Genomic DNA, 12004 nt, shown 5'->3' on the forward strand with positions numbered 1-12004 from the left:
GATGAATTGTAAAGAATGTTTTACAAGGAATTGTGGAAATTTGATTGCTACGAATAATTTTACTATTCTGCTCTCCTGTTATTGGTTGGATAACAAGGATCCATCAGATATTGGTCCTTGTTAATTTTATTGGAGAGACTTTAAGAAAAACTCCTAATTAAGGTACACTGAGAGATAGTGATAAAATGTCCAAATGTCATGGATGCATTACATTGGGATCTTCTGTAAATTATTGATAATGGTGTTAGTTTAAGGCAATGAAACTTTAGGAGGATTTTTATTTCTGATGAACAAAAGAAATTGGGAAGGAGTGATGCATTTTAAACTTCAGTGTTACAAGCTCAACTCATAATGTTTAAGGAGTTCACTTGTTAATTTGCCTTGCATAATTTAGTCAGTGTTGCAATTAGTACAAGTGAAAGCATCTTTCTCCATATGTTGTTGAAACTCAAAAGTCAATTTATGTAGACTTACTCTAGTTTCTTCCTCATGCTAAATCTTTCATACTTTGGATAAGTCAGTATGAAGACCTGTTTGAAATTTGTTCTGTTCTTGGTGTTAGGATAAACATATGGAAGTAGTTATGCTTCTATATTTTCGTGTTTTCCCCCATTTTCTCTTAGAAAATGTAGATAGATATTTTTGAACCTAACATTTTGGTTGTTGCAGGATGCACAACAAGAAAGATCAACATTTGTATCATCTTTGCTGCCTCTTCTTGCGGAGTATTCTCTGCAACCACCAGTTGCTGATGCCCAGTCTATTGTTAGTAATCTCAAGGTTTGTAGGAACTGGTTTTGAAATAGTTTCATTTTCAGGAAACAATCAATTCTGTTATTCTCTATATTAACTTTTAAGCAAGTCTATTATTCTCTATATTAATTTTTAAACAACTCCAATGATATTGTAAACTCCCCTATTCTTGTACTTATGTCTTGCACACAAAAATTTGTGACTTGAAAGCAACTATGTCTCACCCTAGATATCCATTGCAAAATCAGGGAGGATTTCATTCTACATCAGAGCTGAGTGCTTTTTTTTTTTTTTTTCCCATTCTTATTCTTACATCAAGTCATCTTTTGTCTTGCATTATTTGACAAAACCAAGTTCTTTGGGTCATGGTGGGATTATTTTTTTTATCAGAAACAAACAAAAGTATTAATTGATAATAAAAACTTAAGAAGGATGAGAAGTCCTCCCCATGATGTACAAACCTGATCAAAAGTAACTAAGTAAACCTCCACAAGACAAGGAAGGCCATACAAAAAGGATAAAAGGCCTATACAAGTATAACAACACCAGCCCCTGTAACCAAGTATGAAAATATCGGTAATCATAGTTATATTGGAGATATATCGGCAGATATTTTGACATAAAATATCGATGAACCTAAATTTAATCAGAACTTATAGAAATGTAAGAAAAAACTCTTAGAAATGAAATTAGAAGTATAATAGACTTTTAAAGTTGTTTTGTTGAAAAAATTGATATATATATATGTGTGTGTGTGTGTGATATAATTTATCATATTTGATAGTAATATTATATGTGTTGATAAAAAATATAAATTTTATAAATGTACATTGATTATTAAATTACATAAAATATTATTCGATAATAATATTGTGATATTTGATTATAATATGTCTAATTTTAAAATATATTTAATATTAAAATTATGATATATTTAATTTAATTGTATTAATTGATATAAAATAAATGATGATATATGTATAATTTTTTAATATTTAATTAATATATTAATGATATTAAGATTATGTTAGCCTGAATAAATGTGTTTGAAGCTATTTCTTTCTATGAATTTGCATCTATGACAATGACTCCTTTTACTTCTCTCTTGCAGGTTCTGTTTAAGCATTTACAAGAGAAGCTTTATGTTACTGAGGTATGTTATGTAAATGGACTTCACAATTTGTTGCAGTTTTCTGATTTTGATCTGTAATTAAGTAACAAAGTCAACTGGGGATTTGATAGTTTGAGATGCCTTGGAGCAAAGCTTTTTTCCCGAATTGTATTGGGATTGTCCTAATTTTCTGTTTTTTTCCTTTCTCTGGTCATAGACAAAGCTAAAGGAGTCTCAATTTCAATTGGCACCATGGCGTTCTGATGTGAACCACTCAAACTTTTCTCCACAGTCACCACCTCATTCTATTGGTGCAGCACTGACAACTTCTGTATGCTCATGTCTTTTTTTCTATAATTCCTCACTGTATATCATAATGATTTCCTTAATTCCTATGTCTTTTCTGTCAGATAAAAAATGGGCTTGAACTGGTGCCCCAGCCTGCCTATTCTCCTGGAATGATACCAAGTTCTTCTGATGTGCAAACACCCTCCAATTGGAATATACCGGGTCACGGTTTTGGTGGCATGGCAAAAAATTTGGAATCCGAAGACTTGGGGAGGTATTCGCCTCCTGCAAGCAGGTGAGCCTGGTCAAATGGAGACTGCTACTGTGAACTGAATGTACAAATTACAACCATCTGCTTTTTTTGGTGGGTTCTGTTTTCACTGAATTTCTTTGTTGATTGGTCATGTATGCATGAGTTCTTGTCCAAAAATGCTATTAACCTCACTGGATGATTAACCTCTTGGATTAACAGCTCCATCCCCCATTTATGGAAAGGATAAGTTTACACTCTTTTACCTTTCTAACCAGTTATCCCCATTACAAAACTTTGCCGCAATCTTTTTCTTCACTATGAGAATGTTCTAATTTAAGAATTTTTCTAATGGAAGTTAATATGAGCTTATTCTTTACAAAATTAAAAATCAATTGATTTTATGGAATGAAGAAAAAAACATATTTAGTAAAGAAAGAAGAGTTTTGGTACTCATGGACCCACTGCTAAGAACCTCTCTATATGAAGAAAAGAATCTGATATTGTAATTTTGTGATTGTTACCTGTTGTCAAATAGTATGTTGAGGATGCTTTTCCATTCAATTTAGTTCAAGGATGCTATTGGCTCGTTTTTGGAGTTTGCATTACCATATTTCATCAGATGCTTATGTTATTGTGTAGCCTTATTATTTGGGTTAACAAGATGCTATATGGTGAGGTCAAATGGAATATTTTGGGTATTACAATCAATAATTTTGTTACAACTAGAGTGCTCAAGCTTCTGGTGAGTAGGATTTTGCTATTCAAAATCATAAGTCAATGGCTTATTTGGAGTATTACAATTTATAATTTTGTTATGACAAGAAAACTCAATCTTCTGGTGTCTAGGAATTCTTCTATTCAAGACTAGGCTCCTTTAGACATGGAAGAGACTACATGTAGATAGAAACCCCAGGTTCTATTGCTGAAAGATTGGAATATATATACCAAATTTTCTATAGGATGGTTGATACTGATAGGAGAGGAAATTTTGGCGGATTGTTGAAGAGGTTGAACAAGGTTGTTGGAATGGTAATTTCTGCATTGCAGAATGCTGTTGTAGATGATTGACAAATTCTAGGTGCAATTCTTATTACCAATGAAACTGATCAATTCTAAAACCAAAAACTTGATGATGGGTGATGTGCAAGGCATAGATGATAGAACAAGCTCATGACCATGTGAATTGGGACTTTTCTTTTGGTGATAAGATGTATGGTGCTTTGAAGAAGTGGATGGAGAAGATTTTTTGCACCTCCATGGTGCAGCTTCAATTTTTATCAATGGGCCTCTTACAGGTTTCTTTAGAGTTTGAGGGGCTGAGGCAGGGGAATTCTCTCTCTTTGTTAGTTCCTGCTGATGTGGAGATGGTAAGCTGCTTTATATCAGTGGCTGTGGAAGAGGTTCTGTCAGTAGCTTCAAATTGGAAGGAAGAGGTGGTCATGAGGTTGAGATTTCCCATATTCTGTTGTTGTGACACACTGACACTGCTATTTTATGAATCAAATATTGAGTGGCTACCTTATCTAAGATCAGTTCTTCTCTGTTTTGAAGTGGTTTCAGGGCCTAGGATTAACTTGGACATGAATGAACTTATTTCAATGGGAGGAATGGAAGATCTGGGAATTTTGACAAGCGAGGTTTGGTCATATAGTTGGGCTTTAGTTTTGCCATTTGGTTCATTCCTTAAGTCAAACTTCGTGTGGGATCAAAGGAAAGGTTACCTTCTTGTGGGAAACAATACCTGTGGTTGTGAGATTCATGCTCATAAAAAGCAACCTCTTTGATCTCCTACTTCTTTTGTGATCTTGGAAAAGTTAGAAACAAGTTGGGGAATATTTAGAGATTTTCTTTGGCGCGGTGGGACCAAGGGAAGGAAGATTCACTTGGTTGGATGTGATACTGTTTGTGTTGGGAATTCAGGGATGGGTTGGGCATTAGAAGGCTATCTATTATTAAGAAAGCTCCACTTTGGAAGTGGCTTTGGAGATTTGGTGAAGGGAGGAGGATGGGAAATGGGGGGTTGGCATTGGAAAGTGTTGAGGGAGGCTTATGGCACGGACTTTTGAGAAGCTCTTAGGAACGGGTTGGAAGATTTCGATGTAGAGTACATATTCTTTGGGGCAGGGTCGAAGGCCTAAGTTTTGGACTTGATGCTTGGTATAGAGAGAGTACTCCATTTTTTCCTTTGTTAATCTTCTTTTGACAAAGCATGAGTTGTGGATTCTGGGTTGAGGAGCTGTCTTGGGGTGTCTGGAATCCTAGAGTGAGAAGTGGCATTTTTTCCTGGGAACTGGAGGATGCAGATTCTCTATTGTACGTCTGAACTTAGTTATAAGGACAAGTTTGTGCACAAGGCTTCCCAGAAAAAGGAATTTTCACAACTAGATCATACCACAAGGAGCTAAGTTCTGGTCCTTCGGGTGCTACTGTTTTGTTTCCAGTCAAAAGTGATTTGAAATTGTAAGATACCTTTGGAGAACCTGAATTTGTTTGGGAGGTGGTGTGAGATTTTTTCCCTCAATAATCTTATGAGAGGAGGGTGATCCTTGGTTAATTGGTGTTGCCTGTGCAAAGAGACGGTGGATCTATGGGTCATATTCTAATTCATCACAACTGGTCTTTCGGTTTTTGTTGTTTGATTTTCTTCCTGTTTGGAGAATCCTTAGCAGCAAAGGAGGTGCTTATGGGATCCCATGGGAGTTCTTTGGGAAAAGGTCATTGTTGATTGGGAGATGACCCCACTATGCCTACTCTAGGTTTTTGGAAAGGGTGAAACAAAGAATGTTTGAAGCAATGTAGTGGTCGGAGTTAGTAGTGAAAAATGATTTTTTTTATGTCTTTCTTCTTGTGTACTAACTTGTCACAGGGGACGCTAATTTTTCCTTGTTAGACTTCACTGAAAATATGAGACTGGTTTAGACAAACAAGTCTCATGTGTTTTCTCCTTTCTTTTAACCTTGCGCCTTGTATACTTCTTGGGAACTTAGGTTGCACCTTGTGCTTTGTATACTTCTTGTGAACTTAAGTTGCGCCTTGTATACTTCTTGGGAACTTAAGTATGGGCAAGAGGATCTTGGTTGGAGGACAAAGAAGGCAAATGGGGCGTTTGGAGTAGGGGTTTGGAAGGAGATCTTGAAGGAATCTGTTTGGTGCTGGGAAAATATGGCGTTTAAAGTGGGAAAAGGCACCAAAATCAAATTCTGGACTGTTCTTTGGTGTGGGTATACAGTGCTGTCCCAAAGATTCCCGCATCTTTATGCTATGGCTGTTCATAAGAATGCCACAGTGGATGAGATGTGGGACCAGAATTTCGGCCAAGGCGGCTGGAATTTAAGGTTTCTTAGGGACTTTAATGATTGGGAATTGAATATGGTAGACAATTTGCTTCTTGTTTTGAGGGGTCACAGGATTACTTTGGACAAAGACTCGGTTTTTTAGAAGGAAGGAAGAAACGGGCAGTTTAGAGTCAAGAAAGTGTACAGCTTGTTGGTAAGCCCCATTGCCGTCGTTTTGCCAAAAAGTAACATTTTGGTGGATAAAGTTTCAACCAAAATTGCATTCTTCGTGTGGGAAGCGGCTTGGGGGAAGGTACTTGCTCTTGATAGACTCCAAAAAAGAGGGTGGCAACTTCCTAATTGTTGTTTCTTGTGTGTTTGCGAAGAGGAAACTGTAAATCATATTCTAATACACTGTATAGTGGCCAGAGTGCTGTGGGATATTGTTCTTGGTTTGTTTGGCGCTCAGTGGGTTTTTCCAGAAACTATAAAGGAGGTTTATTTAGTTGGAGGGGGTCTTTTGTGGGGAAAAAAAAGAAAAAGATTTGGAAACCCATTCCGCTGTACATTTTTTGGACGATTTGGAAGGAGAGGAATAAACTAGCTTTTAGGGAGGGGGGGTGTTAGCAATTCAGAAGCTTAAAAATTCTTTTGTTTGTAATTTATGGGGTTGGGCTAAATTGTATATTGGAAAGGAGTTGCTCTCCCTTATAGGCTTTTTGGAGTGGTTAGCTTCCAGTTAAGAGTTGGTGAGTTTTTTGTTTCTTCTTCTTTTGGTTGTGAGGCCTTAGCTGCCTTGTATACTCCCTGTATGCTTTGTGGCTTTTTTGCCTCTTGTTAATACATTTTGCGCTTATATATCAAAAATATATATATATATATATATATATATATATGGCTTGCCTATTAAAAAATTTGTATAAGGAGATGATATGAATATTGACTATTAATAGAGGAATTCAAAAGGTTGGCATGTAAGGACCAATGTTATGATGTGGGGCTTAGAGGCGCAGATCAATGTTTTAGAGTAAAATCCATTCCAAGGTTGTGCTCTTCAGAAAAGGTTATCAAGGTGGGTAGGTGCCCATTCAAAGATGGGTTTTTTTCCATGTGGGCATCAATGTGAGAAAGGTTGTGAATGGGTTTTCTTTTGGGAAAAGAAGAGTGTGTCTAACTTCCTAGTATATTATGTGCAAAAGAAATGAGGAATCTTCCAATCATCTTTGTAATTTGTTGTCTTGATTGATGGAACTACCTAGAGGGGGGTGAATAGGTAGTCCAAGCAAGATATCCTTGAAATCTTTAGTTTTTATCTAGATTTTAATTGTTTTAAGCAATATATTAGTGATGATTAAAAGTTGATCAATCCCACACCTAAGTATGATCAATCACATAGATAAAAAATGGATTTAACATGGAAAAACCACCTATTGAGTTTTCTAGAAACTTTGTAGATGCAAAAAACCATGGATGGTCAATTGACTGCCAACAAAAATGCTAAACTTGAAAGGAATGTACATAGATTTAGCTAATTTGGATGTGCCTACTCCACAAGGTCTTACATTGATCAACACTTACACAAACCTTCACATGCTTGATGCAACACCTCTTGCTCCTTAGTGGACACCTCAACCTTGGGTTGAGGCTAGCAGATCAAACACCTTATTTTCCTTGCTAAAGAGTTCTTTCAAGATCACTCTTGAAAGGTTGAGGGATGGAGTATTAGGGCTGAGGGATGACTATGCTCTTGTGTACCTTGTTGCACCCTCTTTTTAGGCGTTAATATATTTTCTCTTTGCCTATTAAAAAAGGATGACAATGCTCTTGTGCTTCTTTTTTTATCTGAAACCTCTCATATTTATATATAAACCCTAGGATATATATTTGGAAAGTTATAGTTTCATAAAACTTACCAGAAAAACACTTTAAAACATGAAGAACAAAATTAAAAACAACCAAAGGAAAGTCCAGCATTTGAAGTGGTGGACGCTTTAACATTCCTTGGGCAATGTTTGAACGTCCTCCAGTTGATTTGAATGCTCTGCCTATTTTCGAGTTTTTCAAGTTTGTTATTCATGCTTTCCCCAAAATATGTATCCCATTTTCAAGTTTTCCAACTTCATTTTTTCATGCTTTCTCCGAAATATGTACTTAGCAATCATGCCATAGTGATTCCATAAGCTTTAATAACTTAAATACCTTGAAAATTATCAACTCTAAAATTGCTTGATGTTGATTGGATACTAGTAAGACCCCTTGAAATTATGATGCATCAGACTAATGTAGAAATGGAACAAAATTGTCAACCTAATATAATATATCAACAATCTCCTTCTGGTTTGCTTAGTGACTTGGCAACTAAGAATCTTGCTATTGGCCTTTTTGGGGTTCTCTTTATCAATGAAGGATTTAATGTTGAGCTGGATGGGAACTAGCTGCTCTTCAATGTGTTGGTTGTTTTATCAAGAGAGAGCTCAGTAGGAGGACCTTTTTTTTTTGGGACAAAAGAACATCTATTAAAAAGCACTAAAAGAGGGGGTGCACCCTACGAACACAGCTAGTATACGCCGAGTATGAAAAACGATCTAAGACAACTCCTTTTAAAGTTTTGAGGTCTCAATGTTGAAACTAAAAGGAGTTGTCTAAGATTCTTCATAGTTTGCTTTTCCATTTTGGACTTTTCAGGCTCTATGTTCTGCTCTAGGAGCTAAGGCTGGTTGCTGCAGCTTCAGCTTTTGTTTTCTTTATATTTGCTTTGTTTGCACCCTGTGCTCTTAAATTCCACTTTGTCTAGCAGCTTTAATATCACTTGATTACTTTAGGATTGGTGTAGAAACAGAGGGCCTTCACTGGATGATTAGTGCTGACTGGGGGAAAAAACATGACCCAACTGTTCAATGGTAAGGTTTTAGAAGAGTTTAATTAGTGAGAGGATGAGGAAATTTGTCAAGATTCTATCAAATTTATGCCTATGTTTGATGGTTGAATTTGGTCTTATTGATGCCTAGAAAGACCATTGCAATGAGGTTATTGCTGCCTTTGTGGACCTAAAAAGGGCAATAAAAGTCTACCTACTATGGGAAAAGATGTACAATAATCTCATTCCAGAAATGCTTAGCTCATGATGTGGGTATTTGAGGAGGTCCATGGGTTGGGTTGGTTTGAGAGGAGCCTTAATGCTGCACTTATTTTACAAATCCCCAAGAAAAAGGGGTAGGACTAACATTAGAGACTGTAGGTAGGTTGTGCCTAGAAGATTTTAGCCAAGGTATTGTTATAAAGCTGCCGATTGAGAGAGTATCTTAGACTCAGAAGAATGTTTTTGTTTCTGTTAAGATGGTCAGTTGTTGCTTGCAGATGCTTCTTGGCAATGAAAGCTCAGATTGAATATAAAGAAGCAGTTGCCTAAAGTTTTTTTGTTAGCTTATCATAGAGGAAAATTTATGATTTTCTTTTTGGAGGTTGATGAGTGGAGTTCATCCTCTCTCTCTCCCCCCCCCCAATCCCCACTCCCCCTTTCCTTCTCTTCTCCCTTCTTTGAATTCTTTTATTTTAAGAATTGTGAAGACATTTCTTATCTTCTGCTTTTTCTCTGAAAGGTTTATATATCTGATGCTGGTGGTCTTTGGATAAAGGAATCTTTTCTCTTCCAAATCCTTCTTTTCAGATTCTTTCTGAGTATGATAACCTGTTATTGCCCCTTTCAGTTAACTTATCATGGAAAAAGCAAAGTCTTACCTAAAATCAAAACAGTTGGATATGAAATGCTTCAAGTCAGAATGCTTTATAGGATGTGTTAAGAGAGAGAGAAGAAAACCTTAATTCTCATTCATATGATTAACAACTTACAATTGAGAAGTATATATATATATATATACAAGCCTAGGAGAACTAACTACCATACATGTAACCTATATTAAAAAAGGAAAGACTGTACACTATATTCAACACTCCCCCTCAAGCTAGAGCATATATGTCATATGCACCAAGCTTGTTACAAATGTATTTAATCCTAGGACCTCTGAGAGATTTAGTGAAGATGTCTGCTAGTTGATCATTTGAATTAACAAAACTTGTAGCAACACATCCTGATGCGATCTTCTCTCTAATGAAGTGACAGTCAACTTCAATATGCTTAGTCCTTTCATGAAAGACTGGATTGGATGCAATATGTAATGCGGCCTGGTTATCACAGATGAGTTTCATCTGTTCATCCTTTCCAAATCTCAACTCTTGAAGAAGATGTCTCAACCATATGAGTTCACATGTTGCCAGAGCCATAGCTCGATACTCGGCTTCAACGCTAGATCTGGCCACTACATCTTGTTTTTTACTCTTCCAAGATATTAGATTACCTCCAATAAAAACACAGTACCCAGAAGTGGAACGTCTATCTGTGGGTGAACCAGCCCAATCTGCATCTGTGTAACCAACAACCTGAGTATGACCTCTGTTCTCGTACAACACACCTTGGCCTGGTGTGCTTTTGATATATCGAAGAATGCGGATTACGACATCCCAATGGCTATCACATGGTGACTGTAGGAATTGACTAACAACACTCACAGGAAAAAAAATGCCTGGACGAGTAATGGTGAGGTAGTTCAATTTACCTACGAGTCGTCGATATCTCCCAGGGTCTCCTAAAGGCTCCCCCTGTCCTGGTACAAGTTTGACATTTGAATCCATAGGTGTGTTTACCGGTTTACAGTCTAACATACCGGTAGACACACCTATGGATTCGAATGCCAAACTCCAGGCGCTCCTCTTGGTGTGGTCAGTGTCGGAAAAGGATGTCGCCGGAAAGTTCGCCGGAAAAGTGGCCGGCAGTGAGTGTTTTCTGACGACTATTCGACTAACCGGAAAATTTTGAGAGATGGGGAAGGTGACCGGAATGAAACACGGTCACCGGAAGGTTTCCCGGAATTGATGACACGGGAAAACTGGAAAGAATTAGGTTTTCTCCCTTGGCTCTGATACCATGTTAAGAGAGAGAGAAGAAAACTTTAATTCTCATTCATATGATTAACAACTTACAATTGAGAAGTATATATATATATATATACAAGCCTAGGAGAACTAACTACCATACATGTAACCTATATTAAAAAAGGAAAGACTGTACACTATATATACATTATATTCAACAGGATGCTTACCCTAACATGTTTTATGTGTGTAACTAGTGGAGAATCAGTTTGTAATTTTTCATTTATTCCTCTATTCAGCACATTGAAAGAGGTTGTTTTCCACAGTTGGGGAATTTTGTGGATGGCTTATTAAGAAGTTTTAGATATGCTGTTATTTCCCATGAGTGCCTTAGCTAGAAAGTGAGGAGTAGAGTGCTTTGGCCTAGTGCTACGTCAGCTACAGACAATAATTTTTTGGATAGAAAACAAAGGTTAGGATTCTTTATAACAACTACGGTTTAGTGGATGGTCATTGGAAAAGGTTTGTTTATTGTGTTTTCCTTTGGTGTTGGCAACTCGTTGGGATTTTTCTTTTTCTCATGCTCAATATGGTCAGATCCTTCTATTCTTTTTTGGAATGCTGAGAAGGTCAATGTCTTCCCCTGTGGGAGTAATTTGGAATTCTTGGTCTCGAGGAAAGTGGGATTTTTCACTTGGGAACAACTTGAGGGACAAAAAACCAGTTACAAAGGGGAGGATGAATATTAGTAAATAAATGCTTTTAGTTGTAAAGGTGAGGAATAAACAGTAGATCTCATTCTTCTCTATTGTGCTAAAGCAAGGTTTTACAGCAGCTGGTTTTTACCTTTTGTTTGGTGTTAGCATGGATGTTGCCTTCATCTGTTAGACTTAGGTTAGCATGTTTCTTTTTGGAGAAAAAGTGGAAGAAGATTTGGAAGGTTGCTCCTTTCTGTATTTTTTTGGACTATTTGGAAGGAGAATTTGAAGATCATTTAAAAGTGACTCAAAACACTCAAATCCATGTTTATTTGTACTCTTTTGATGTAGTAAGATGTTTGTAGATGGGGTGTCAATGATTATGGTTGACTTTGTAGATTGGTTGGGTACTATGTGAGGAAAGGAGTTGTGTTTTAGTTCTCTGTCATTGGTATTTTCATTTACGCCCTTTATATACCGTTCGGGTACTTCAGTGCACTTCTTTTCCAGGGGCTGTTAATGATAATTTTTGCTTTCCTATCAAAAAATAAAAAATAAAACATAAAAACAGTAATTATGGTTGGATAGAAGTGGATTCCATAGGAACTGTAGAGAAGATATTGGTGTCAGCCAATGGATTTGTTGTCACCCTTTTAGGAAGATCTTCAAGGTTTCCAGTGCACATGGAAATTAGGTG

General features: G+C 36.7%; 1 protein-coding gene across 3 annotated transcripts in view; it reads left to right on the plus strand.

The window, feature by feature from the left end:
• The window catches only part of LOC117918545, a 67810-nt gene that overhangs the window by 14375 nt on the left and 41431 nt on the right, over positions 1-12004 (plus strand). For all 3 annotated transcript variants that reach the window (XM_034835273.1, XM_034835274.1, XM_034835272.1), the window contains 4 exons: positions 670-780; positions 1865-1906; positions 2082-2195; positions 2275-2447. In XM_034835273.1, coding sequence (XP_034691164.1) covers positions 670-780; positions 1865-1906; positions 2082-2195; positions 2275-2447 — 440 coding nt within the window. The remainder of the gene's footprint in view (positions 1-669; positions 781-1864; positions 1907-2081; positions 2196-2274; positions 2448-12004) is intronic.

The sequence above is a fragment of the Vitis riparia genome, chromosome 7 (genome assembly GCF_004353265.1).
Source record: "Vitis riparia cultivar Riparia Gloire de Montpellier isolate 1030 chromosome 7, EGFV_Vit.rip_1.0, whole genome shotgun sequence".
In the NCBI taxonomy this organism is placed as follows: domain Eukaryota; kingdom Viridiplantae; phylum Streptophyta; class Magnoliopsida; order Vitales; family Vitaceae; genus Vitis; species Vitis riparia.